General features: G+C 45.9%; 1 protein-coding gene across 1 annotated transcript; it reads left to right on the top strand.

Annotated features, from left to right (window-relative positions):
• The first annotated feature begins 8 nt into the window (after positions 1-8).
• On the top strand, positions 9-24,603 carry CCT5 (chaperonin containing TCP1 subunit 5). The gene is made up of 11 exons (XM_053246195.1): positions 9-266; positions 6,843-6,903; positions 7,002-7,166; positions 9,218-9,416; positions 10,466-10,658; positions 10,961-11,110; positions 13,890-14,009; positions 14,099-14,284; positions 15,413-15,550; positions 17,210-17,390; positions 24,353-24,603. Exons 1-11 carry the CDS (start codon positions 162-164, stop codon positions 24,478-24,480), a joined length of 1,626 nt encoding a protein of 541 aa, XP_053102170.1. The 5' UTR covers positions 9-161; the 3' UTR covers positions 24,481-24,603.
• The last annotated feature ends 3,028 nt before the right edge of the window (positions 24,604-27,631 follow it).

The following is a 27,631-nucleotide window of genomic DNA, read 5'->3' as shown; positions in this document are numbered from 1 at the left end:
TCTTCTGAGAGGCGGTCGCTACCTGTTGTGAGGTCTCGCGAGAAGAGGCCGGGCGGCGTCCGTACGGGTAGCGCGCGGCTGAGAGCTTTCACGCGGGTTTCATTCTTTCCGGTTAGTTCCTCTCTGTTCCGTTTGCGGCGGCATCCGCCCTCTCTCGCATCATGTCGGCCATGGGGACTCTGGCGTTTGACGAGTTTGGGAGGCCTTTCTTGATCCTCAAAGACCAGGAGCGGAAGAGCCGCACGATAGGCTTGGAGGCCCTTAAGGTAAGAAAGAAAGAAAAACCGGCGGCAGGGCCTGGAGCCAAACAGCTGCCCTCGCTGCCGCCCGGCTTCTGGGTGCTCGCCTGGTGTAGTCGCCGAAGTGTGTTCTGGGGTGCAAAGCAGGATGGTGGTGGTCCGCTCCCCCTTTCCCCATTTGCCCCCTACCTCAAAGCGGGTAGGCAATGAGAGCTCTCCCATCTACGCCACCCTGAATTTCTCTGGAAAGAGAAAGGGACACGAGGGGTGGGGGAGTAAATGGGCCCCTCCCTCTTCCCCATTGCTCGCGCCTGGGGCCTCACCCGTCCCCTCCCCCGGGGGCTCCCCAGTTTCTTTTTTTCTCGCCCACCTGGAGGGAGGACAGTTTCTTCCCAACAGGAGACTCCGGCGGGTGGGGGGCGATAGAGTGGGCTGCACTGTCTAGAACTGGGAAACGCCGGTTTTGAGCACGTCTCCCCATTTTGAAGAAGAAAGTTTGCAGTGGGAGAGACCCTTAAAATGTTTGGGATAGAGGTTTTAACCCGGTTTGCTAAATGTGTGGCAGTCTTCTACCTACAGGGATTTATGATACTCATAGCATTTCTCGACCAGGGTCTGAAGGGATACAGACATCATCTCCCTCAACCCGCACACTCCTCCACACACGCATTTCCTTCTGCAGCACGTGCAGACCCAGTCGCAGAAGTGTCAAAGTGAACCGCTGTAGTGATATTGATGAGCATGATCTGTGAACAGATTCATCATCATTGTATATTTATTTTATTTCATGTTGGCTCAGCATGGCTTAAAGTGTTTTTTTTTAATGTTACCAATCCTGTCCCCAAGGCATCTCAATCTAAAAATAAAAATTTAAAAGGAGACAACAGCAACAAACCATGACGAGTTGCTGTGTTGGACCAAGTAGGGACGCTTGCTCTCCCCTGCAAAATATGGGAACTACTGTACCACTTTAAAAAGTGCCTCCTTGCCCAGCAGGGGTATAATATCTCCCGCCCCACCGCAGCACTATAGGCATAATACTGACATACCTTACAGGACTATTGTAAGAATTGCTATACTGATATCGGTAAAATGCAGAGAGCCTGAAAAGATACGCTCTCCGTGTAGCTAATAATATTATTACAAGCTTTAGTTTTGAAATATTTATTAGCGCTGGCTAAATAACTTGCTTTGGTTGACTTGGGGTGAAGCCCAGAAAGTAAGGCTGTTTGCTGAAGTAGTGGCCAAGAGCAAGATTTGGAAAATATGCAAAAGGTAGGAAGTTCTAACAGCTTAGACATAAGCAACAAAAGTAATTTTGTTGTAGAGATGTTTATAGAGAATTACAGCATTTCCCCCAACAGTACAGTGAGGTAAATGCTGCATGAATACTAGGGATGTGCACAAAATAGATTTTGTGTTTTATTTTGAGCTTGAAACGAAACACAGAAATATGCAGTCGAACCAGTTGTTTTGATGGAACAAAACTTGAAACAACCCATTATTTGCCATGGGTAGGTTCTAGGGACATCAAAGACATGAAGGAGCAAGTACGCAGCTTGGGGGTATTACTGGACCTGTCTCTGCTTTTGGAAACTCAGGTGGAGGCGGTGGCCAGATGTACCTTTGCACAGCTTCGGCTAGTGCTCCAGCTGCGTCTCTTTCTTGAGAAGGCAGATTTGGCCACAGTTGCCCATGCCTTAGTCACGTCAAGGCTGGATTACTGTAACATGCTCTGTGTGGGGCTGCCCTTGAAGAATATCCGGAAACTGAAGCTGGTGCAAAATGCGGCAGCTAGGGTTTTATCTGGAGCTGCCCGGTGGGAGCACATCACACCCATTTTGAAAGAGCTGCACTGGCTACCAATTTGTTTCTGGGTCCAAATCAAGGTGCTGGTTTTGACCTTTAAAGCCCTTAACGGTTTGGGCCCGGGATACCTGAGGACCGCCTGCTCCAAGGGTTACTGCCCGCTTGACGAGGTCATCTGAGGGGGCTCTGCTCCGGGTGCTGACCATGAGGGAGGCTTGGTGGTCGTGCACGCAGGACAGGGCCTTCTCTGTTGCTGCCCCCAGACTCTGGAATGCTCTCCCGGTGGCTATTCGGTCCTCGGTCTCCATCACAGCTTTTAGAAAAAGTGTAAAATCTTGGCTTTTTGCCCAGGCATTTATTTGATTTGCTGCTGCTGCTCTTTATAGTCTGTATTGCTTTCATGCTTTTGTTTTAAATTTTTAATCAGATTTGTTTAATATTTTTTCACTTAATATTTTAATTGTGTCTTTTTTACCATCTTGTGTTTAAATTTTTTGCTGTAAACCGCCTTGGGATTGCTTTAATGAACGGCGGTATATAAATTTAACAATAAATAAAAATAAACAATAAATTAAAAATAAAGTGGTTTGGGTAGTAGGGCATGATGGATGCTACCTATCACCCAACCCACAAAAGAAATGGGCAAGCGGGTGATTTTAAGCAAATGTTTAACTCCCTCCCCCAAAGGATCTTATAGGGATTTGGGGGAGAGGGTAAATGGTTGTTAAAAACAGCCTACTTGCCCATTTCTTTTGTAGTTCAGATGGTAGGTAGCACCCATCATGCCCTACCAGCCAACCCACTTTAGTGTCCCTGTGTTCCCTTGGGGAACAATGGGATGTTTTGAGTTTCCCCATTGTTTCCTATGACCAGAACAAGCTGTACTTGCTAACCCCTGTTAACTGAGCAAAGAGGCACCTTTTAAAAGTGGTGATTCTCTTTATTTAGCAGGGGGAGAGCAACGGGCCCTATCCAACTCCAGCATAGTATTCCTCCAGTGGCTGTTGTTGGTATCTGTCTTATGTTTCTTAGACTGTGAGCTTTGGGGACAGGCAGTTAATTAATTAATTTCTGTATGTAAGCCGCTTTGGGAACTTTGGTTGAAATGCAGTATATAAATACTCATCTTAATCATATTCGTACTCACTGAGGACACAACTTCTGTATTGCAATTTTTTTATCCTCAGTGAGCGGAAAGAGTGGTGTTCTGGGTGGCAGTATCAAGGCAGTGTGCGCACATAACTGACTCTCTCTCATTCTCTCTCTCACACACACTCAAAGAATTTAAAATTTTTATATATTTAATTTTCTTATAAACTTTATAAATTATTATAAACTATATAATTTTTTTTAAATTATAAAAAGTTTTCAACTGTTTTTGCTGGAAATAAACCAACTTTGATATCATCTAATACATTGATTTTCAGCAGAGGAGAGAGACAGCATTTTAACCCCAAACAACACTTTTTCTTCCCTTCACAGCCCCATGCCTGAACAATTTTCCTCATCCCTGACTTACCAGTGGCAGAGATGGGATGCCGCCAGGCCCCCACCTCAACAGGTTTTAATTAATCTTTTAAAAGCGAGAGCGGCAGTAGCTGCAGGGGCGAGGGAAAGTTACCCCTTTTGCCCCCTAAAGATGATGGGATGGGGCGCAGATGGCTGGCTACAGAGGGTGTGGGGGGCGAGGAGGGGAGCTTGCTGCCTTTTTTAATGTCTGAAAGCCCGCCGCTGTGCAGTGCGGCAGGATGGCGGGTGGTGAACTACTTCCACCTTCCCTCCTCTCAAGTCACTGCAAGGCTCTCTGTAGCCCCTTTCTGGCTTTTCTCCATGTGAAGAAAAGCTGGAAACGGGCTGCAGAGAGCAGAGCCCTTGCAGTCACTTGAGAGGAGAGGAGGTGGAAGCAGCTCGCCTCCCACTGCACTGCACAGCCGTAGGCTTTCAGATGTTGAAAAAAGTGGGCAAAGCCTGGTGTGCCTGGCCAGGGAGTGGGGAGGAGGCGACATCAGCCTGGCCAGCTAGAGGGGGAAACAGGGTGACATGCAGTTGGGTGGCATGGCATGTATAGCAGAGACTGCGCGCCCTCCGAAAACTGTGCGAGGGTCTGGGGATTTGTGTGCACACCTTAGAAGGAGCAGTGGATATGCATGGTTCAGAGGTTCTGTTACAGATCTCCGAACCAGTTCAAAGGACTGATGGTTTGGCCGGTTCAGTGGCAGGGGGTTTACCTTTAAGGAAGGTAAGGGAGGCTGCTCTGACCCCGTTTTCCTTGCTGGCGCTGTCTTAAAAAATGATCCCATGGGGCGGCAGTGTTACCTCCTTGCTGCCCTGATGTATGTTGCACCACCAGTTCCGGGCACATCTCTTCCCAACACAGAACAAACACAGTCCAAAAATGGCCAAAAAGAATCACTGACCCAGAACCCCCTGCCAGCCACAGTGCCTGTACTGCAGTATCATCATTGGCACAAGTTGCTCTCTCACACACAATTATCACCCCATTCCTCCTAGCATTGCAAAGCTGCCACAACAGCACTTCTAGCAGCAAGCACAGCCATAAGCTCAACTAGAGCAACTTTAGCCACATTTTGCCTGAGTACACCTTGCAGGGCAGTGAGTGAAGCACAAGTTCGCCTCAAGGCTGGACAGAGAGCTCATCATAGCAATAATCAAGAAATATTACACACTGTCCATTTCTTGTCACAACACTATCTCACAAAGAAACCAAGCCACAATTCAAAGCAGGCAGGCACCCAAGTTCTGCCTTTGTGATCCAGCAAAACCAGATAGTTATAGCAGCAATAGTACAGCATATTATACTCGGTGCTGAGAAAACAACAGAATCAAACCTACCTTCCTTCTTCTGATGGATCCTTTTCAAGAGAGGCACACAACTAACAGCTCTCTCTGCCTCCCAGGCCCTTTGAATACATTTTGAATCGCCTTCATTTTGTTTCCGCCCCCCATCAAAGTGGGCACAGTTGTCCATGTCAACACTTGATATGTATTATATAACAAGCCAACCAAGAAGCAAGGAGATTGCAAGCCAGTTAGAAGCCAATGCCAAAAAACCAATCTGCAAGGGAAAAACGGATCTCCAAAATGGTACTCAAAATATTTAGAATTAAAACTGGGTCTTTTTGTTCCGAGCTCGAAACAGGCCCTTTATTTAAAGGGCTTTTTTCTGAGCTTTAAACGGCCTATTCCGAATCGAAACATTTCAACATGTAAACGTTTTGCACATCCCTAATGAAGATTACAGTTTATGGTTCTAGACTTTTTAATTTATTCATAAATGATCTAGAAGTAGGGGTAAGCAGTGAGGTGGCCAAATTTGCAGAGAGCACCTTTTAATGTGGCAATTCTCTTTATTTAGCAGGTGGAGAGTAACTGGCCCTATCCACCCCTAGCACAGTATTTCCAGTGACTGTTGCTGGTATCTATCTTATGTTTCTTTTTAGATTGTGAGCCCTTTGGGGACAGGGATCCATCTTATTTATTTATTATTTCTCTGTGTAGACCGTCCTGAGCCATTTTTGGAAGGGCAGCACAGAAATAGAATGAAATAAATAAATAAAACGGGTTTCCTGTTCTTCAGCCAGTTAACAATCCACACATGTACTTGTCCCCTTATCCCATGACTGAAGTTTTCTAGAGAGGAGAGCTGGTCTTGTGGCAGCAAGCATGACTTGTCCCCTTAGATAAGCAGGGTCCACCCTGCTTGCATATGAATGGGAGACTTGATGTGTGAGCACTTTAAGATATTCCCCCCAGGCGATGGAGCCACTCTGGGAAGAGCAGAAGGTTTCAAGTTCCCTCCCTGGCTTCTTCAAGATAGGACAAGAATTTTTTATTGAACCAACAAACTACCAAAGCATACAGTACATTGCCAAAGCACAATTATATACAAAGTGGTTGTTTGTACATGATATATCTACAAAGATTTACACACAAGGATTTGGAAACCCACAAGGTTATGAAGTATATGCAGGTAGTACTGTAACTCGGGGGTGGGGGATTACAAGGCACATCAGGTAATCGGGGGGGGGGGTACGTCCAACGTCCATTTCCACAATTTGTCTGAGAGAGATTCCTGCCTGCAACCTTGGAGAAGCCGCTGCCAGTCTGTGAAGACAATACTGAGCTAGATAGACCAGTGGTCTGACTCAGTATATGGCAGCTCCCTATGTTGTTCTCAGGAGTCTTTAATGAGGAACTTTTTTCTCTGTAAGTAACAAAATATGACATGTTAATTAATGCTGAATATTGTCTATTTAAGACAACACAGAAAAGCCATGTTTTCCTGCTCTCAATATTTGACAGGCAGAGATGGTGAGGTGACCATCTCTGCCTGTCAATACACACATTCAGCCCCCCACAGAATGTTGAAGTGTCTTAGTTCTGAGTAAATGTCCATAGGATCAAATCTTGGATCAGACTGATGGTGCAGTAGAAGACTAATCTTATTTTCAAAACTAATAATGCATTTTAGCTTTCTAGGCCTCTGGAGGAAGATGGCTAAAGTTGTATTGCCATATTATATACTGTAGTCTTATTATAGAGCCCCTAGAACATCCTAGGGGCTCTATAATTACAATTCTCAATTACAATTCTTGCATTCATACTCACACTTGTATGTGAGGAAGCGTATTCTGTAATGTAAGAGTTACTGCACGGCACGTTTATGACCAAGATGTGCTGTTGTCCTCCTTTTGGATAAGCACTATCAACTCCATGACTAGAAAATGCTGTTTTCTAAAGTCTTATAATTCACACTACGTTCTTGTCTTACAGTCTCACATAATGGCAGCCAAGGCCGTAGCCAATACACTCAAAACCTCACTTGGGCCTAATGGTAAGTTTGAGGATTTTATACTGTAAACCTTTAAGCCTCTTGTGTTCCAGGTTTGTTTTTCATATATATTTCTATTGACATTTTACTGTTTGTTGCAGGTCTTGATAAAATGATGGTCGACAAAGATGGTGATGTGACTGTAACAAATGATGGTGCCACTATCTTGAGTATGATGGATGTGGACCATCAGATTGCTAAACTTATGGTTGAACTGGCAAAATCTCAGGATGATGAGATCGGGGATGGAACCACAGGGGTTGTTGGTAAGATTAGACTGAGAGGTTCTTATAATTCTGTAACTTTAAAAGTTATTTCAAGTGGCAGCTTATTTCAATAACAAATGGGATTATAAACTATACTGAAAGCTAGGAAATTATATCTGATGATCATTGTATATTTGAGTGCAGTGATTATGATAATAATAATAATTATTATTTGAGTAAACATTTAAACTGACAAACCTTTCATTTCCCTTGTTTTCTGAATCAATCTGTTATAAAGAGTATTTATTATTATATTTCTATACTACTTTTCATTAAAACAATCTCAAAGCTGAAGTGCCAGTCAGAAGTGACTGGCAAGGAGGTACCTTTCAGACAACCTGTCTGCTCTGAAGTCTTGAGGGAAAGTGGGGCCCTTCTCACTCCTAGCCTGGTTCTGCCCGCTTTTCCTGCCTGCTCTGCCCTCATTGCACAGCTGTCTCTGTATTCATGACAATAAACTTGAAGGAGATATCCTCAGGTGTTGATTAAATATCTGTAAACAGTGCAGTAGTGTCAGAGGTGCTTGAATTTTACAGGGTTTTTAAATTAGTATTTAATTTTAATGTGTAATTATTTCTTCACAACAGGTACTGTGTAGTGTGCTGAGTGTGACATGGTTTTTTGTGTTTTAGGCAGCTGCATTTGTAAACTAGCTTGGAGTGTTAGTGGTGCAGTTTCTTAGCCAGCCAGGAGATGTCACTGGTTGATGTGAGATTTGTGAAACTGGAGTGGGGACCTGAAACACAGAGCAGCAGAACATTCCTGGGAGTCTGCCTTTCTAGAGGCCTGGCCCTCCACTGAAAAAAGTGACACTTACTTTAAGAGCACTGTAATCAAGCGTCTGTAGGGGGATGGAGTGTAGGTCAGGTGTTAACTTTTTAAACCCTTAAGTGTCCTAGAAGATGCAGGGGAAGTACAGGTTTTGGAGAATGAGCAATGAACTCATAGCACACACCTGGAAATCATATACATTGTAGTAGGGTACTCATGATTAGAGGCTAAGGATGTTGAGACTGCAACTTTCAGCAGATCATCAATTGTTAGTGCATAACATTTTCTTTACCCAACTGATGAACACATAAGCCCTCTTCAGATGTAAGGGGGGGGGGGCACTTTAAAAAAATGTGTATAGCCTCCTTCCTCCGAGGAGCCTTGGGACGCATGCAGCATAGGGAGGTGGTGGTATTGAGGCTTTTTGAGCAAGCCTCAACACCACCACCTCCCTATGCTTACGGTGTTTGAAAAGATAAATGCTGTGAACGTGATGGAGATTGTTTTTGTGATTGGAAGATTGGGGTGCCCCACACAAATGCTGTAAGCATGGATGGCATGGAGAGAGAGAGGGGGTGAGGTTCTTGAGTGTGTCAGTGCCTGGGTAGGATAGCCAAACATGCTTTTTTGGATGTATGAACATAGCTATTATTACTTGTCTGAAATTCTGCAGTAAAACTGCCCTAATTGTGCAACTAGAATGGGTTTTCTTTCTCTGTGCAGTTGACTTTGCATAGTTGTGTGGTTACAGAATGAGATGCTCAAATATTCTGAGAGCAGTTTGCTTTGTGTTAGTTTGAGTGCCTCTTTCTCCAAATCAGTTGCATGAATATTTTTTGTAAACTCATCAATGATTTGTGTTAAAGTAGGTTAAAAAAACAACAAAAGGTGTTCAGTCTTGTACTGCCATGCTTGTATTTGAAGTGGTAATATCCACATATAGTTGTTTCACCAGTTCTTCATACAAGGAGGCTTCTGTGTGAAATAGCCCCCACTTGCAATTCAAAAGAGATATAAGAATCAGTAATTGGAAATGAATAGAATGTTAGTACAGGCAACCTTGCTATTCACGGATTAAAACAGTATATAATTAAAATGGTGGATGGTAATGATCTCCAGGGTCATTTTTGGCTATCCCTGATCTGCAGGTTTAATCCTCCCCCCTCTGTTCTTCCGCATGTATTCAGAGGTCGGGTGTCAATTACCCTGTCGCAGATATGCGAAACCAGGGATGCTGGGTCTGCAAATAACGAGGTTCTACTGTATCTTTGCTTTTGTAGTTCTGGCTGGTGCACTATTGGAACAGGCAGAGCAGTTATTGGATCGTGGAATTCATCCTATCAGAATAGCAGATGGCTATGAACAGGCTGCTGCAATTGCCATTGAGAACTTGGACAAGATCAGTGACAGTTTTCCTGTTGATCTGGAGAACACTGAGCCCCTCATTCAGACAGCAAAGACAACTCTAGGCTCTAAAGTGTAAGTATTTGTCTTCTAAAGATCTTGAGAACTGGTGTTCTGTTGGCAAAGCCTTGAAGCTGGTTGGGGATTCTTTTCATTTTGCAAAAAGGTAATTAGTTTTTAAAGAAAAGTAGTTACAGAATAGACTAGCAGTGTTTATTGCTGGTGACCAAGTCGGTTTACGTCAGACAATTAAAGTACAAGGATGTTGTAACTGTTTTTACCCACTTGAATATTCTGAGTAGCATATTTCTGTCCCCAAACCCAATTTTCATTTGGTAATTGTGGCTGTTTCCATCAGCTTTCATCCCATCACACACCAACTCCTGGCAACTAGACGTTCTGTTGCCTGAATTTGAACTCCTTCTACCTCTTTAGGACTCTGCCCCTATTGAGTGATGGCAGATGGATCTCCTGTTTAGGGATGTGCCTGAACCGGTTGGGCGCCTCATTAGGGAAGCGCCAAAGTTGATTGGGCGCCCACATCCGAACCAGTTTGGCAGGGTGGGGATTAGTTCCTTTTTAAAAAGCAGGTTAGCAAGTACACCGTGCGCAGCTGCAGCAGCCTGGGAGCAGCGCTGCAGCTATGCACGGCCTTTGGGAAAGTGGATGCTGTGCCTGGGAAAGTGGGGTGGTAGAGGAGCAGATTAAAGACCTGCTTTTTAAAGGAACCAATCTCCGGCCCTCCTGAGGTTGCTCGATGTAGGGTACATCCCTACTTCTTTTGCTTGTTCTAATCAATACAGTATTCGTGTTCATATTTCTGTTGGAACACACAAGATGTCAAGTGTGGAAATTGGTTTTATCTTTATTGTTTATATTCAATTTCTTGACTTTAAAACGTAGTAGAACTGTTAACTTTGGTCTGTTCACACTTCTGGTGACCACTAAGTTGGAGTTTGCCTTGACATAATGGCTAAAAATGTATTTGGCATTTTGTAACTTGATCCAAATCTTCAAGAAGCCATTCAGTTTGGCAACACTTAACCTTTTATTATCTGTTTACTCAGTTGCTTTGTGTGTGTGTGTGCCTGAGCTAGCTGAAATTATGCTTTCTCTGTATCTAGAATTAATCGTTGCCACAGGCAGATGGCAGAAATAGCTGTAAATGCGATACTAACTGTGGCAGATATGGAGCGCAGAGATGTTGATTTTGAGCTGATAAAAGTCCAAGGCAAAGTTGGTGGTAGACTGGAGGATACCCAGCTAATAAAAGGTGTGATTGTGGATAAAGACTTCAGCCATCCACAGATGCCTAAAGTGAGTAATCTTTTTCGTTGGTAATAGTATATATTTGTTTTTAAATACTGTATGTAATACTTTGATTTCCTTGCCCCTTTAATCATTTCCCTTTAAACCATTTATTACCTCAAATGTAATATATTATTTGTTCTTGTTGGAGCCATATATTTTTTTAAATTTAATCAATTTCTATACTGCCCTTCCAGAAATGGCTCAGGGCAGTTTACACAGAGAAATAATAAATGAATAAGATGGCAATAGCTTTCTAGCTTTGACTAGAAATTACACTTCAATTTTAAAATGTAACTTTCTCCCCTTAGGCCATTAAAGATGCTAACATTGCAATTTTGACATGTCCATTTGAACCACCTAAGCCAAAAACTAAGCATAAGCTTGATGTAACCTCTGTGGAAGACTACAAGGCATTGCAGAAATATGAGAAGGACAAATTTGAAGAGATGGTGAAACAGGTCAGAATTATGTACTAGTTTTCTGGCTATTTTATTTATACACACTAGTATTTTTAAGCCCGTTATGATAACGGGCGCTAGCTTTCTATCCCGTCTTTTCTGTCTCTCTCTCTCTCTTTCTGTCTCTTCCCACCCCCTTGTCCCCTCTCTCTTTTAGTTTTTTGTTTTGTTGTTGTCTCTGTTTTTGTTCTTCCTTATTTTGCTTTTATTTTTTGGGGGGTGGTGGTGGTGGATGAATAACGGCCAAAATGGCCCATGAGAAGGTGGCCGCCCCCGCCTATCGCCCTCCCGCGCACCCAGCTGCCGGAGCCCACCTTACGCGCTCCAGCCCGAAGGAGAAGAGAGGAACTCGGAAACAGAGCTATTCTCTGTGTTAAGCTGCTGCCTATACTGTCGCAATGGACGCAATAGGCGTCCTTTGCGTCCATAGCGGCAGTTTGAGCAGTGACTTAGCACAGAGAGGAGCTCTGCTCGTGAGCTCCTCTCTTTTCCCTCGGGCTGGAGCGGGTAAGGTGGTCTTCAACAGCTGGGAGGGCGATAGGCGGGGGCGGCGACCTTCTCATGGGCCATTTTGGCCCTTAATCTTTTTTGGGGGGGAGCGGGGAAGGTGATTTTGGGCAGCTGGGAGGGCGGGTGAGCAGGCGGCGGCGGCGGCTGTGAGCGGGCGGGGGCCTCGTTGGCGGCTTCGCTGCCACCTCGCCCAGCTTCATTTTGGGCAGCTGGGAGGGCGGGTGAGCAGGCAGCGGCGACGGCTGTGAGCGGGCGGGGGCCTCGTTGGCAGCTTCGCCGCCACCTCGCCCAGCTTCCCTGTCCCCCGTCTCGGTCTTCCCCCGCCGCCATTGCCCTCGCCTTTTTCAGGGCGGCCGCTTCTGGTTGCCTCGGCCTCCTCTCGCCGTGCTGCAGCTCATGGCTGAGGCGGCGGCTCTGCCGCCGCCTCGGCCACTTTCCCCCGCCGCCACACACCGGCTAATGGCCGCCCGTGGCTGTGGGACACTGGTGTCTGAGGTCCTGTGTCCCTTGGGCTCTTCTGGGCCTGCGCTTCGCGCAGGCCCAGAACAGCCCAGGGAGGCAGGGACGCAGATCCCCAACGTTCCAAAGCCACGGCCACTCACTTAGCCTTTTATTATATAGGATACCCTTGAATGAAGCTTTGTGCAGTGTTGTGAAAATCATCCTCTGTATTCTGACTGTTTTTAAAGTGTTGCAGATTGATGTCTCATAAGTTAACTAGAAGTAAAGTATGCCATCGAGTCCTGGCAACCCTAGAGCCTTGTGGTTGTCTTTGGTAGAATACGGTGGTGGGGTACCATTGCTGCCTCCTGTGCAATATGAGATGTCTTTCAGCATCTTTCTATATTGCTGCTGCCTGATATATTTGTATTTCCTATAGTCTGGGAAACATACCAGTAGGGATTTGAACCGGCAACCTCTGGCTTGGTAGTCAAGCCATTTCCCCGCTGCTCCATTAGGTGACCTTTACTAGAAGTACAGCTATTATACTCAAGAGTGTGTGAATACCATGCTACAAGGACTAGAATTCTGCACTTGGGCAGCCCAGTATTTGCCTCAAGTGAATCTGAATACAGTGTTGCCTGTAACAGGGATTCCCAGATGCTGTTGCCTACAACTCCCATCATCCCCATCCAGAGGCTTTTGCAGCTGGGGGTGGTTAGAGTTGTAGTCAACTTTTAGGAATCCCTGTTACAGGGAACACTGAGCATATGACCCATACACATCTGAGTAAACTAGGAAAACCATATCTTTAAGGTGTGGTGACCAGAGCTATATACAGTACTCCAAGTGCAGTCACACCATAGATTTGTATAAGGGCAGTACTATATTGCTAGTTTGGGTTTCAATCACTTTCCTAATTATCCCTAGAATGGAATTAGCCTTCTTTACAGATGTTGCCTACTGGGTCAATATTTTCATCTGCCAATGTTTCACTTGTCCTTGGAACTAAGCTTAGCCTTAGTGTTCTCAGTCTGTAAAATGGCTTGATGTTTCATTTTCATTTTCATTCAGTGGTATATCAACTCTGTGAGAACTGTTGGGGCATTCCCACCCCAACCCCTTTCCATGGGCTGTTGAAAGATCTGTGTGCCCTGAGAAGGCGGCCCAAGCCAGGCAGCTCTTGTTTTGACGCCTGAAAAGAGCAGGACAGCATAGGGCTGAGGCTAAACTGCTTTTTGAATCTTCTGTAACACTTGTTTGTAATATTGTAAGTTGAGTTGGTTGCCGTAACCAAGGCAGAAAGGTGGTATATAAATGTAGTAAGTAAATTAACCTTGTTAATTATGAGTCCAGCATCTGCGGTTTCGCGTATCGACAGTTGGGTAATGGACACCTGACCTGTATACACAAGGGGAAAATGGGGGTGAGAAGGGTTAAACCCAGGTATCTGCAGGTCGGGGGTAGCCGGAAATGACTCCTGAGGTCATTCCGGCCACCATTTTGTGTTCGGGAACTCTTTTATGGCTGATTCCTCATTCACTTTTTAAAATGGGGGTGGGGGCGGATTTTTGCTCGTGCACTACTCAAGAGCATGGTGGGGCACTTTATTTGGCCATTTTACTGGTTTTGAGGAGCATATTGGGCAGTCCAGGAACCTCACCCCTAGTCCTAATGATCCATTATCCCCAGACTTGCTGTCCATGCCCCCCCCTCCAGAACCGAACCCCCGCGAATAACGGGGTTCTCCTGTACTGTAAACCCCACGTAAGCTGCTTTGATCATTCTAAAGTACAAATGGGATTGTAATATTAATATGTATTTTTAGATCAAAGACACTGGTGCAAACCTAGCTATTTGTCAATGGGGATTTGATGACGAAGCCAATCATTTATTGCTTCAGAATGACTTGCCTGCTGTTCGCTGGGTTGGTGGCCCTGAAATAGAAGTAAGTATAACCTTCAGTGCTGCTTAAATTTCTTGTGAGTTAAAACAACTTTCCCCTTTCACGGTTTTCTGGGTTTTCCTCCCCACTAGTTGATTGCCATTGCAACTGGAGGTCGTATAGTTCCTCGTTTCTGTGAGCTCACTACTGAAAAACTTGGCTTCGCTGGGCTTGTCAGAGAAATCTCATTTGGAACAACAAAAGACAAAATGCTGGTAATTGAACAATGTCAGAATTCCAGAGCTGTGACCATCTTCATTAGAGGTGGAAATAAAATGGTGAGTTTGTTAACTTCATTGTCCAGCTATGGTTCATCAGTTTGCTAAACTGTTACTGTTTTTGTCCTGATTTGTGTTAATGTGAGTGCCATAACGTTCAAGCAAAGTTCATAGCACCACAGATTTGAGGGTTGGATTACTGTACTAATGAGTAAGCTGCCCTTTCAATTTTGCTTGAAGTATCAGCAGTGAAAATGCTGACTTAGCTAAAACAGTGTTGATGGATGGGTCAGTTGCATTTAAAAACACATCTGTTCCTTTACTATTCACCTTCTTGGTGTTATGGGTATACTTGTGCAAACATGTCCTTTTGAAGGGGATGGAAACTAAAATCTCTGCTAGCATTCATATTCTGAAAAGTGTCTTGTGCCAAGAAACTTCAGTAGATCATAGTTTCTGCATCCTATCCCCTGTACCTTATTCCCATCTGAAAATGGCAACAACATGGCTTAACGCTCTCTATATTTTGATGCAATGAGTTGTACTGTGTTCCCTCTACAAGTCTGACCTTGGTCCACCAGTTTATGATAGTTGTCATTAATTTTAGGAACTTTTCCATTGCTTTGAATCACGTTTTGCTATGACTAAAAAGGCCTGTGATCACTGTGACATGATCATATTGTTTTTTTCTCCTTTAGTATTTTGCAACAAAATTCTTAACAAAGTTGGCTGGGAATCCAGACAGCTTCTACTGTTCTGTATCCAGATGCTCAGTAGAAGTGTCAGATAAATATGACTGCTTTCCCTCTTTCAGACAGGAACTACAGACTAAAAACAATACCTCATTCATGAGGGAAAGAGAGGAGGGAATGGCAAGAGTTCTCAGTTGTTTCTGAAGCTACTTCTGACTGCTTTGATAGAAGAGAGTGTATGTTTTCTTGGGATATTAAATTGGTTTTGATAGTGTTTGCACTTTGCACCTTTTAGGTGCTGCCTTAGGAACATGATGGGATTTGAAAAGCCAGGCTAGTCAAGAACTTAAAAAATGTAATCTTGTCATTGATTACCTTATCAAATGCTAGTAAAGTGAGTGTATTGTCCAAATAAAATCTGGTATTAGAGATTCTCTTTGGAAATGTTGTAAACCCCTCTCCTTTTTGTGTATCTAACTTTGTCCTGTAACTAAAGATTATTGAAGAAGCCAAACGATCCCTTCACGATGCACTGTGTGTGATCAGGAATCTTGTTCGTGACAACCGCATTGTGTATGGTGGAGGTGCTTCTGAGATCTCCTGTGCATTGGCTGTTAGTGAAGCTGCAGACAAGGTAAGGGAAGAGAAAACTGATGGAAAACTAGCTAGCCAAATTTGTGGCTCAGAGATGCAGAATTATAGATGCTGAAATGCTATGCTGCAGATTTAATTTTGCCTGCAATCATGACTCTTTATGAAGTGCACACAAGCAGTGAAGCAGGCTGTTGTGCTCATGTGTGTGAGACAGAGAGAGCGTGCAAAGACAGTTCTGTCCTGTGAGTGGAAACCCATGGGGGCAAGGCAGGCCAGAGCTGAAGAACCCTAGAGAGCTTCAAGTGAGTGACTTGCTTCAACAAAGGCCAAAGCCCTTCATGCTCAGATTCTTTCTGAGGCTCTGCCTCTTGCCTGAAGCATCTTAAGAGGAGCACCCTGCTTTGGAATCTTGCATTCCTTCTCTGCTCATTGCATCCCTCGTGGCCTGTTGCCAGTGTGTAAGCTAGGGGAGTGTGTTGTTTTGGCACTGAGTTCTTTGAGGGTCTCTGGCTGGCTCAGTCTCTGGCTGGCTGTTTGGCAGTCTCAGTCTCCAGCCTGGTGTTGTCGGATTGTGGCTGGTCCCTCCAACCCAGCAATGCCCAATTTGGCTGCATCCTCTCATCAGCTGTAAGCTGTTAGACTGAGATAGCTATACTATTCAAATGGTGGTGCTTTGTATGACATCTTCAGATTACTGGCACCTGACAGCAGTGAAGACTCTGGTTAGCCCTGCAGTAAGTAAAATGTTGCACTTGGAGCAGGGAGACTTGGATTCAAATCCCTGCTCAGCTTTGAATCTCAGTAGGTCACCTTAGGCCAGTAATGCTCTTGCTCAGCCTAAGTTTCCTCATGGGTAGGAGGAAGCCAGCTACTTTGCCCTAAGGATGAATGGGCTAAAATGAAATAACATGCTGTGAGAGTGTAACCAAATTGGCATTGGTGGTGGTTTTTTTGTTTTTTTTAACTTCAAGAAAAAAAATGTAGTGATTACAGATCAGAATTCAGGCTTATAAAGTTAGGACATTTCTGGATGCTCTTCCACATCAGAGAAACAGCTTCATTCTGTCCGATAATGCATCTGAATAGTTCTTTGACCCTTTGATTAAACATGACTTTAGATTGTTAGGAATTAGTAGCTTTGTTTTTGCAGAAAGGAGATTTAGTTGGCTATTTCTAAATTGAAATAGAGTCCTTTTTTGTACAATGTGGAACTTTCTCTATACTGTCTGAAGATGGCCACAACAAAGTCTGTGAAGATGTAATGTGTACACTTGTTTTAATAATCTAGAACACTGTAAGTTAACGGTTGAATGGCATGGCTCACAAGCAGCGGTGGTTTTGTATCCTGCTTTGTTGCACAAAAAGTGTTATTGACATTTCCGCTTGCACAAGAGGGAACAATTTTTGCTGAGTCCCTGGTGTCTTCCAAAATCTTCTGAGGTTTGGGGTACCCGTTGGAGCAAGGTGGCACCTTGCACAAGGAGCTGTACTGGGAAGGTGGGGGTAGGGATAGCAAATATTTCCCCTGCATCATGAAAGATGCAGTTAGGATGCAACCCAGTATGTTTTTGTACAAGAGTGTGCTCAGTCAGTGCTGCTCTGATTGACTTTCTCCTTTTAAAAAACCCAAAACATTCTCAGTTAAGCCATAAGAGAGCCCTCTAACTCTTATGCTGAATTCTGATATCTCCTATTCTAGTGCCCATCACTGGAGCAGTATGCTATGAGAGCTTTTGCTGATGCCCTAGAAGTCATCCCAATGGCACTTTCCGAGAACAGTGGTATGAACCCCATACAAACTATGGCTGAAGTGCGAGCTCAGCAAGTAAAAGACGGCAACCCTGCTCTGGGTATTGATTGTTTGCACAAAGGGACAAATGGTAAGGAAGACAAACTTGTTATGTTTGCTTGCATTTTGTTCAGATATGTTCACTGATGCTAATGTTTTGTTAATATGAGTTCTAATATGCATAATTATGTAAAAACAAATGTTTGGATGTTACAATTTTATGCCCACCTTCCCTCGCCCATGTTTAACTTTTCCCCTGCAAGATATAGGCTCCTCAGCTAGTTTTAGTGAAATGCTCTGTTCCTCTTGTACACTGACCTCCAAGAGGAAACTGCAATCTAAAGAAATTGAGTTGATCTGGATTGTGATCCATTGTATCCATAAGAACTGGGTTTCTGCGCCTGCGCAGGGACCTCCCGGGCTGACTAGCTAGCTCCTCTTCGCGCCCCACCCGTCTGCACGTGCCTTGCAGCTTCCGTTAGAATCGACGGTTGGGGCGCCTCTCCTTCAGTTTTCTCTTGACCGCCAAAGCGCTTACACCTCTTGGCTGTTGCTCCTCAATTATTATCAAAAATTTGACTTCGGACTGTTTGACTATTCTCTACTGAGCGGATTAATTGGTTTGACTTCAGAACGAACAACGGACTTGATTTGGGACTCTGATTCTAACTTCGAAGTTTGTACAGGACGGTTTTGACTCGGAACGGCGAACGGACTTGATTACGGACTCTGCTTTGTTTGTTCCTAAGATTGTTTACTGAATTTGACTCGGAACGGCATTTGGACAATGGAAGCTAAGAAGACATTTAAACGGTGTGAAAAGTGTCGAGCAAAGTTGCCTTCAACTGATTATCACGACGCCTGTTTGATGTGCCTAGGAGAGAATCATAACACGGCGGCATGTAAGATATGCTGCTCGTTTTCAAAACAAACTAGACAGAATAGAGCTCTCAGGCTTCGAGCTGCGTTATACGAGGAGGCACTTCGACCGCCAACTCCTCGTCCGTCGGCGTCGATGAGTTCCGGATCGACATCGGGAGCTTCGATGTCGAAGGAGTGCGGTGCGTCAAGCTCCCCGGGATTGGGTTCCAGTGGGTCTGCTGATAAGCAGTCTAAAACCACTGTTGACACTCTGTTTAAGAAACCAAAGGAGGTTTCCAAAAAACGGAAGCATAAGGATAGAGATCGTCATGCTTCTGAGAGGGAAGGTCGCCATCGTGAGGAGTCTCGCCATCGAACTCCCTCACCGACGGCAGCACAGATTTACGACGTGGACTCGGCTGAGTCCCCTACAGCCTCGACGTCGACACCTCCGGTATCGACGGTCAGGATGGTTTCGGCTTCGACATCGACTTTAGTCTCGACATCGACACCAGCGTCGACATCGAGATTGGACCAAGGCAGTCTGGGACAGGCGTCGACGTTGGAATCGACATCGACGGCGACGTCGATATCGGCGTCGAGGCATTTGCAAGTCTCGGCATCGGAGCCTCCCATAACTGCCCAGGCGGTGTATGCCATTCCTCCGTCGGCGTCCACGGTGCCGGAGCAGATATTGAATGTGAACACTGCTCCTTCGTCGGTGTTGACGGCGTCGACATTGAGGAGGATTCCTCATCTTTTGTCACCGGCATTGACGCCGGCACAGTCCCCCTCGACGCCGAGGACTCCGAGTCTGGCTACACACGGGGACGGACTTAGAGTACTGCTGGAGTCGAGTTCGAGTACCCCCTCGGGTGCGACGTTTCGCGGCTTCCTGTCGACAGGCTTAGACGAGGGTCCTGGAGGTGGAGAGCTGGCTGATCTGCCTCATGTTGCCTCACTGACACCAGCAGTGGTCCAGGATCCAAGAACCGATGTCGGGTGCTCTACGATGCTGCAGCCAACTCATTCCTGCGGTTTCCGCCATGGTGTGCCGGATGATTATGCAGAGTTCTTGCGTTGGAAAGCGGCACAGGTAGAAGTGCAACCAGTGCAAGGGCTGCGGAATTTTGTGCAGGCTGGACAGCTTGCTCAGCCGCTGCTGCAGTCAGAGCATGCAGACCATCAGGGGCCGTCTGTGAACTTGCCTATACAAACACCATTGGTGCAAGTTCAAACCTACCTTCCAGAGAATTCACAGTTACCTGTGGTCCAGACGAGGATGCCAGAAAAACCTGCTGGGAAAAGAAAGAGGAAAGCAACACCTCCTCCTTCTGAACCATCATCTTCACCCTCTGATGACAGTGAGGACGATGAGTCGGGACCGGCCTCTGACAGAGATGATATCAGTCGTAGGTCGGACCCCCCTTCGGATGTGCCACCAAAACTATCCACCTCGCCAACTGAGGAATTGAAAGCTTACCATATCCTCATAAGGGACATCGCTGAAGCCCTGGGCATGGATGTAAGCTCTCCGGATGCGGATGTTGCTGACCCGGTCTATAATATGATGAAGCGGTCTAAGACTTCGCATCCTGTTGCCCTCACCATGATTCCTGGGATAGACAAGGCTGCGAAGGTGGCATGGGACTCAGTGGGGGTCGGGGCTCCGACTTCCAAGCGCATTGAGAATTTGTATAGGGTGACTGAAGGAGAGAACTCTTACCTGTTACGTCATCCTATACCGAACTCCTTGGTTGTCAGTTGCGCTTCATCCACCAAGAGTGGACACCGTCATTCCACGCCTGCTGACAAAGAGGGGAGGAAAATGGACGTTATGGGTCGAAAGATCTATAGCACCTCCAGTTTAGCAATTCGTATTGCTAATTATGCGGCGTGTATGGCACGCTATAACCATTTACTTTGGGATGCGCTCTTACAGGATTCATTCTCTTTGTCTCCGGAGGACTTCCAATGGAGATTTAATGATGTGTACGAAAGAACAACGGCAATAACGCGCCAACAACTGAGCGCATTCAAACACTTGTCGGAGACGGAATCGAGAGCAATGGTGACGGCAGTGAGCTTGCGCAGGCATGCGTGGCTTCGCTCAGCAACCCTGCAGAGAGACATGAAGGAGAAAGTCGAGTCCTTGCCATTTGACGGCAAAGGCTTATTCCATGAGGACACGGACACGTCAATGGAGACGTTGAAAAAATCTAAATTCACTGCCCGCACCTTTATGGTGCCTTCGAGCGGTTCCAGCTCAACTGCAAGGAGCCGCACTTATTATCAGAGAAAGAGTGATCGGTATCGGGACCGCAAAGAATACCGAAAACAATTCAGACCTTACCAACGCGGTAAGGGCTTTAACCAAAAACAAAAAGGAAAAACAGCTCGTCAAGGCGACAAGGACACTTCCAGCAAGAGCTTTTGACGGGACTGTTCGTCCACTGCATCAGTTTTGCAGCAGCCAATTAAGTCCAACGCTACAATCCAGGACCCACTACATCGGCCCTGTAGTTGCCAGGATCAACATCAAACTGGCAAGCCGTGCGCCAGCATGGCACAACATAACATCCGACCGGTGGGTACTGAGAATAGTGCAGACTGGATATGCGTTGGAGTTCGAGACAAGGCCTCCCTTCTCTGGACTGGTCTATACGCCGGCCACGGAGGTGTTGCGGGAGGAGGTCAAGGTGCTGCTGGAGAAACAGGCGATCACGCGGGTGCAATGGGCGAACAGACTGACCGGCTACTATTCCCGGTATTTTCAGATACCAAAGAGAGACGGTGGAATAAGAGCCATAATGGACCTGAGGGGGCTCAACCTCTTCATTCGGACCAGGAAATTCAGAATGGTGACGCTGCAGGGAATTCTGCCTCTGCTGGTGAACGAACACTGGGCAGTTACTCTGGATCTCAAGGACGCTTATTTTCATATCGGGATACAGGAGAGTCACCGCAAGTTCCTCCGGTTTACAGTAGGGGCACAGATCTATCAATATGTGGTGCTTCCATTTGGACTTTCTACTGCGCCCAGAGTGTTCACAAAGGTGATGGCGGTGGTTGTAGCCCACCTACGAACTCAGGGCTTGAGGCTGTATCCGTATTTAGACGATTGGCTCGTGGTGAGCCACGACAGGAGTTTACTTACCCGCCAAGTGCAGATGCTGCTAGCCTTATTGGAGTGCCTCGGCATCAATGTGAATTGGAAGTAGTCGAGACTCGAACCCATGACTCGAGTGAACTTCATCGGGGCGGTGCTGGACTTGGAATTGGCCAGGGCGTTCTTACCTGCGGAAAGGATTACCCAAATGCACGAACTCATACGTCACTTTCAGAGGACTCCGCGGCAGCCAGCGGTTCGAATCCAGCGGATGTTGGGTTTGATGGCATCATGCACCGCAACTGTGTCACACACGCGCCTCCGTATGCGCACATTGCAGCATTGGTTTCTCCACAATTTCCGACCCAATGTGGATGGCCAGAATATGCACTTGACATTACCACAACATGTCCTCGCCAGCCTGGGGTGGTGGCTAGACATGGGCAATTTGGGCAAAGGAGTCGAGTTTGTGTCCAAGGAGCCCACCTCCCGGATAACGACAGATGCCTCGATGGTGGGCTGGGGTGCGCATTGCGCCAGCGTATGCGTGCAGGGGACATGGACCCAGTTGCAGAGACTTCAGCATATAAATTACTTGGAGCTATTGGCTGTGTTCCAGGGCCTAAGGGCATTCGAACTTATGATAAGGGGACGAGCAGTACAGCTGGAGTTAGACAACACGACGGCGATTGCCTACCTCAACCATCAAGGGGGGACAGTGTCACTGTCTCTTTGCCTACTTGCGAGAAAAATATGGGACTGGTGCATTCAACATTCAATTCACCCGGTAGCAATACACATAAAGGGTGTAGACAACTGCTTGGCCGACAGGCTCAGCAGGGACATCAGTTTCAACCAAAGACACGAGTGGGAAATCAACCCGATGTATCTCGACAGGGTGTTCGAGATCTGGGGGGTCCCATCGATAGACTTATTTGCCATGGTTGCCAACAAAAAGTGTGTCAATTATTGTTCGCGTGCGGGCATAGGCCAAGGATCCCTGGGGGATGCTTTTCAACGGGCCTGGAAGACGGGGCTGTTATATCTTTTTCCCCCGCTGCCGTTAATGGGCCGTGTGGTTGCGCAGATATTGCGGGACCAAACGAAATGCATACTTCTGGCCCCATGGTGGCCGCGCCAGCCGTGGTTTGCCACACTTCTGGGAATGTCTCATTCAGTGTTCCACAAGTTCCCCAAGGCTCCAAACCTGTTGCAAAGAGAACACGGAAAGGTGTTACACCCCGATGTGCACTCTCTCAAGCTGACCGCTTGGAGAATCAACTATTAAACAACATCTTACTAAACAGTAGGCGTGCGTCGACAAGACGCAGTTATGCCTGCAAGTGGAACCGCTTCAAGAGTTATATGAGGGGGAAGAGTGTCACGCCATTGCGTGCGACCCCTCGGGATGTGCTACGTTACCTGACATCGCTCAAACTGAGTGGATTGGCGAATGTCTCCATTAAGCTGCATTTGGCTGCAATCTCGTCAAAGCACAGGGGATGGGATGGGTCCATGGTTTTCTCCCACCCGGAATGTAAACGTTTCCTGAAAGGTGTTAATAACCTTTACCCGCCTGTGCGCAGCCCAATGGAGCAATGGAGTCTGTCTTTAGTACTCTCTGCCCTAACGGAGGCACCTTTTGAGCCACTGGCGACTGTTCCACTGAAGTTTCTGACTTTGAAGGTGGCATTCTTGGTAGCCATTACATCGGCTAAGAGAGTGAGCGAGATGACGGCCCTGCGGATGGATAGACCCTACACTCAATTCTATCCGCACAAGGTTGTGATGCGTCTCGATCCGAGATTCCTGCCGAAGGTGGTAACAGATTTCCACTTAAATCAAGACATAGTGCTACCAACTTTTTTCAGTAGTCTGGAGACGGACTTAGAGAAGGCCCTCCACACGTTGGACGTGCGTAGATCACTCCTATACTATTTGGAGAGAACTCATGACTTTAGGAAGAGTAAAAAGCTTTTTCTCTCCTTCCGGGGGCGTAGCAAGGGCCGTCCAATCTCTCGCCAGAGACTTGCTCACTGGCTAGTGGAACTGATTTTCCTCGCCTATAAAAGCCAGAAGATAACACCGCCAAAGACGGTTCGGGCTCACTCTACTAGGGCCTACGCAACGTCTGCGGCACATCTGTCAGGCATTAAAATGGCAGATGTCTGCCTGGCGGCGACATGGTCATCGCATCTACCATTCGTAAAGCATTATGCTTTGGATCTGCGGATGGCTAGGGAGGCGAATTTTGGAAGATCAGTGTTGAAACGTGTGTTGGCATAGCTGGGGGTCATCTGCACCCGCCTCCTTATGGGGTAGCTTGCTAAACACCCAGTTCTTATGGATACAATGGATCACAATCCAGATAAACAGGTTGCTTACCTGTAACTTATGATCTGGATGTGATCCGTTGTATTCATAAGTCCCTCCCAGCCGGCCCCGCTGCAGAATGCCTGGACTAGTGGATGCTGGTGTACGGATCGTCATTTATATGGCGGTCTGCGAGAAATCTGAAGGAGAGGCGCCCCAACCATCGATTCTAACGGAAGCTGCAAGGCACGTGCAGACGGGCGGGGCGCGAAGAGGAGCTAGCTAGTCAGCCCGGGAGGTCCCTGCGCAGGCGCAGAAACCCAGTTCTTATGAATACAACGGATCACATCCAGATCATAAGTTACAGGTAAGCAACCTGTTTTTCTTAAGATTTCTTTAGCCCTCCAACTGTAGCAGCCATTGATATGGAAGCACAGGCTGTATAAATGCTCCTGGAATTAGAACAAAAGTATTTCCAAGTTCTCTCCTTCCTCTGAATGTAGTAGTATCAGAATTGCTGCTTTTGTCAAGTGTGGCTGATACAGTACTACTTTACAAAAACTGCTTTTTTTCCTTACATGTAGCAGAAAACTTTTATTTATTTTGTCTTTAAAACATGGCAGATTTTAAGATGGCAGCCACACAGGGTGTGTGTGTTCTGTGTTAGAAAATTTTCTACTTTCTCTTCCTTGCATCACATTGGAAATATATCAACTGTGTTTCATTTTGAGTGAGTGCAATATTTTCAAATGTTTCTTCTGTCTTGGCAGATATGAAGGAACAACATGTCATTGAAACCTTAATTGGCAAGAAGCAACAGATTTCTCTGGCCACTCAGATGGTTCGAATGATTCTAAAGATTGATGATATTCGCAAGCCGGGTGAATCTGAAGAATAAAGGCAAAAAAACCCCAGAAATGTAGCCTCGGTGACTACATCAACAGGATTCTAGTGTTTCTCATAGGCTGCTTTCTTGTTTTAATGTCCTTCAGAAAAATAAATCACTATTGTGGCTTCAGTACTTTTCAGAACTCATTGTACATTTCTTTAAGGTGGTAATTGTATTTAAACTTCACTTATTGAGCTGCTCTTGAAAGATAAAGTTTAATTTAAGTTCAGTCATTGTAACGCTTCTCCCATTGTTGTCCCATCTCTTCATTTTTAGCACTGAAACAAATGTAAAACTCTTCCTCTTTCCCTGATTTCTGAAGTGAGGGGTGTACAAGAAGTGGCATTCAAGTTGACATTGGGAGGACCTAAGTTTAGTAATGTGCACGGACTGGTCCTGAGGCCATTCTACAGGCCTCCAGACCGGTCTGATCATGGGGCAGTTCGTAGTTCGAACGCCGGGGTGGGAGTTCCTTTAAGAGTGCGGGGAGGGTGTACTTACCCCTCCCGCTGCTTCCCCCCCCCCACTGGTGCGGTTTTTTTGTAAGCATTTGGGGCGGCAGGATACCTCCCTGCTGCCCTTTCCCCCTCTCGGCAGCTAAAGGAAGAGGAAGGCTTCAGAAAGCCTTCACGTCTCCGCGTCACACGCAAAAGGCTTTCTGAAGCCTTTTGCTGCCGAGAGGGGGAAAGGGCTTACAAAAAAGTGCGCTGGTGGGGGAAAAGTGGTGGGAGAGTTAAGTACACTCTCCCCACACCCTTAAAGGAACCCCCACCCCAGTGCTGGGCCACAGCTCTGCGGTTCCATGCACATTACTACCTAAGTTGAAGATTTTGCAAAAGTAATGCAAGAGGGCACTTGATGAAGAGGAGGTTCTCTGGTGGGTACGATCAGTACAGCTTAGTCTCTTCATTTGCCTCAAGTTCCTATAATCTTGGTGTCTTGTTTCATACCTGAGGATTGTATACAAGTGCCTTGATAAACCGGAACCTAGGCAAGTAATGGTGACCAGTAAGCCTCCAACATGGAGATAACCTCTGCTGTGATTTAGATTTAGCCTGGCCTTCTTACTTGTGTGCTTTTCTGCAGGCAGCTCCTGGAACCATTGCTGTATCCAGAACTTGAGTAGTCTCGGGGACTAAGCAAACTCTTTACTTCTTTATCTGTCACATTTGGATTTAGTGTTGATCTTGCCTTTCTAAGGCTAAACAGCATCCTATACTGTATTTGCTGTCACCTTTGGATTTGAAGGAGGCTTCTGGTGCTGAGAATTATGGAACATGGTCATGGCTCAGTGACGGAGCACATGCTTTGAATGTAAAAGGGCCCAGCTTTCATTCCTTTCACCTCCAGTTTGGATTTCAAGCAGGACTCGCAGCTCTTGGGACCTTGTCAGCAGTTCTCTAATCTGATAGGCAGTGCTGGGCTGAGTATGTTGAGCTAAACCATTGGCAAAGTGTGGGTATTCTTACAAAATTGTTTGGGTTACCATAGAACAAAAATCATCGTGAAGTAGATGTGTCTGCTGATGTCTCCCCAAGGACTTCCCTATTTTAACCAGGTTACTTCTAAAAAGCAGTCTCCCCATGACTCAGGCACTCTCATTTTCAGTGGGCAGAGTACATGACACAGCCTCCTTATGTCCACTTGAAGTGGGCTACTTTGTGTTACAAACTAGACACTAAGGCCGAGGAAACAATTTGCCCTAGATTGTCCCGGGTAGTATGGGACAGGGTATTCAACGCTCTGTCCTGAGTCTAAACCACACTATTGATGAATTAGAATCTGGCCTTTATAACCTAACATCTCTCCAGATTTTATGAAAATAAGACTCTCGGCCATGTGGAGAAGAAATATTTGGTAATGCTTTCATAAATCCAGCTTCCTCATGGTGCTTGAGGAAGATCCTTTTGGCACTAAAATCCAAATATTCTGCCTACGTAACAGAACCCTAGAAATTTGCTTCCTGTCTTGACTTTACTGTGGTCCTTTAAAAAACAACAACAAAAACCCCAGTCTTTCTGCCACTAAACATTTTGCTCTAGAGGGTGGCCAAATAGTTATGAAATTTGGCAAGGTTTATTCAGTGTACTTTAGTCTTGTTTGTTTTTTTGTCTGACTTTTAAACTCTCTTCTTCCCACACAGAGGACAGGATGTATTCCGCCCGGGCCCATGGCTAGCTTACACACCATTTCTCCCCCTCCCTCAGGCAGCACATTTCTGTGCCCTTGCCACCACATCACTTATATCTGCTCATGTCTTTGTTCTTGTGTTCCTGCCCTTGCAGGAGTTGCTCTTCCTCCTTTCAGATTTTGCATGGGGGAGGGGAGGTGTGGTTCACATTAGCATGCTTACTCTTCAGCACTGAGCTTGCTGTGTGGTATTTGTCATCATTGTGGTAACGAGGCTGTGCCTACATTCAAGGTGACAGTATAATGAGCCAGCAAGGCAAAGGAACTATGGAGAGAAACACATTTCCTCACAAGGGAGTACAGTATTTCAAACGAAGCCAGCTCCAGCATTTCTGAAATATGAGAGGCTAGTTTATTCTCTTGCAAATAGCAAGGCTCTGTGTCACCCAGTTTCCATGGGGCAATTTAGTCTTTTCTTTCAGTAGCAAGGAGTCAACACGGTATAGTAGAGAAAAGAGTTTAGACTTGCAGCTCAGAGGCCTGAGTTCAACCTGTGCTCCCTCTGTGAGAGCTATCTTATAATGGCAAAACAGGGCAACCTTCATAAATGCTATCCTTAGCTTTGAACTAAGGTGCCAAAGCAGTACCTCAGTCTACAACTGCTCTCAGTGGCTATAGCTGAGCTACGAAAATATCAGCATTTCTGTTTGAGAGGCAAACTAGATTGATGTGGGACATATGTGATCATATATTGTGACTTTTGTTTAAAAGCTGGGGAGCAGAGAATTGGCTCAGGTTCATGGTGTTGCTCCGGTTGTGCTTTCTGACTCTAAAGAAGTAGTCCAGGGCTGTGACTGGTCAGCCAGTGTGTCTCTACAGTGGATGTGATTAAATGATGAATTTGATTGATTGAGTGCCATCAAGTCAGTGTCGACTCTTAGTGACCACATAGATAGATGCTCTCCAGGATGATCTGTCTTCAACTTGGCCTTTAAGGTCTCTGTTGTGCATTCATTGCTGTCGTAATCTA

This window comes from Hemicordylus capensis, chromosome 4 (assembly GCF_027244095.1).
Source record: "Hemicordylus capensis ecotype Gifberg chromosome 4, rHemCap1.1.pri, whole genome shotgun sequence".
Taxonomy (NCBI): domain Eukaryota; kingdom Metazoa; phylum Chordata; class Lepidosauria; order Squamata; family Cordylidae; genus Hemicordylus; species Hemicordylus capensis.
The sequence above is the reverse complement of the archived record's forward strand: the minus strand, read 5'-3'. Positions and strand labels throughout refer to the sequence as shown.

Bases quoted from the DNA above. Each gene is read 5' to 3' on its own strand.
- CCT5 (XM_053246195.1), top strand. From the start codon at position 162: ATGTCGGCCATGGGGACTCTGGCGTTTGACGAGTTTGGGAGGCCTTTC. The intron at 267-6,842 runs GTAAGAAAGAAA...CTTGTCTTACAG, and splicing joins TAGGCTTGGAGGCCCTTAAG to TCTCACATAATGGCAGCCAA. The intron at 9,417-10,465 runs GTAAGTATTTGT...CTCTGTATCTAG, and splicing joins ACAACTCTAGGCTCTAAAGT to AATTAATCGTTGCCACAGGC.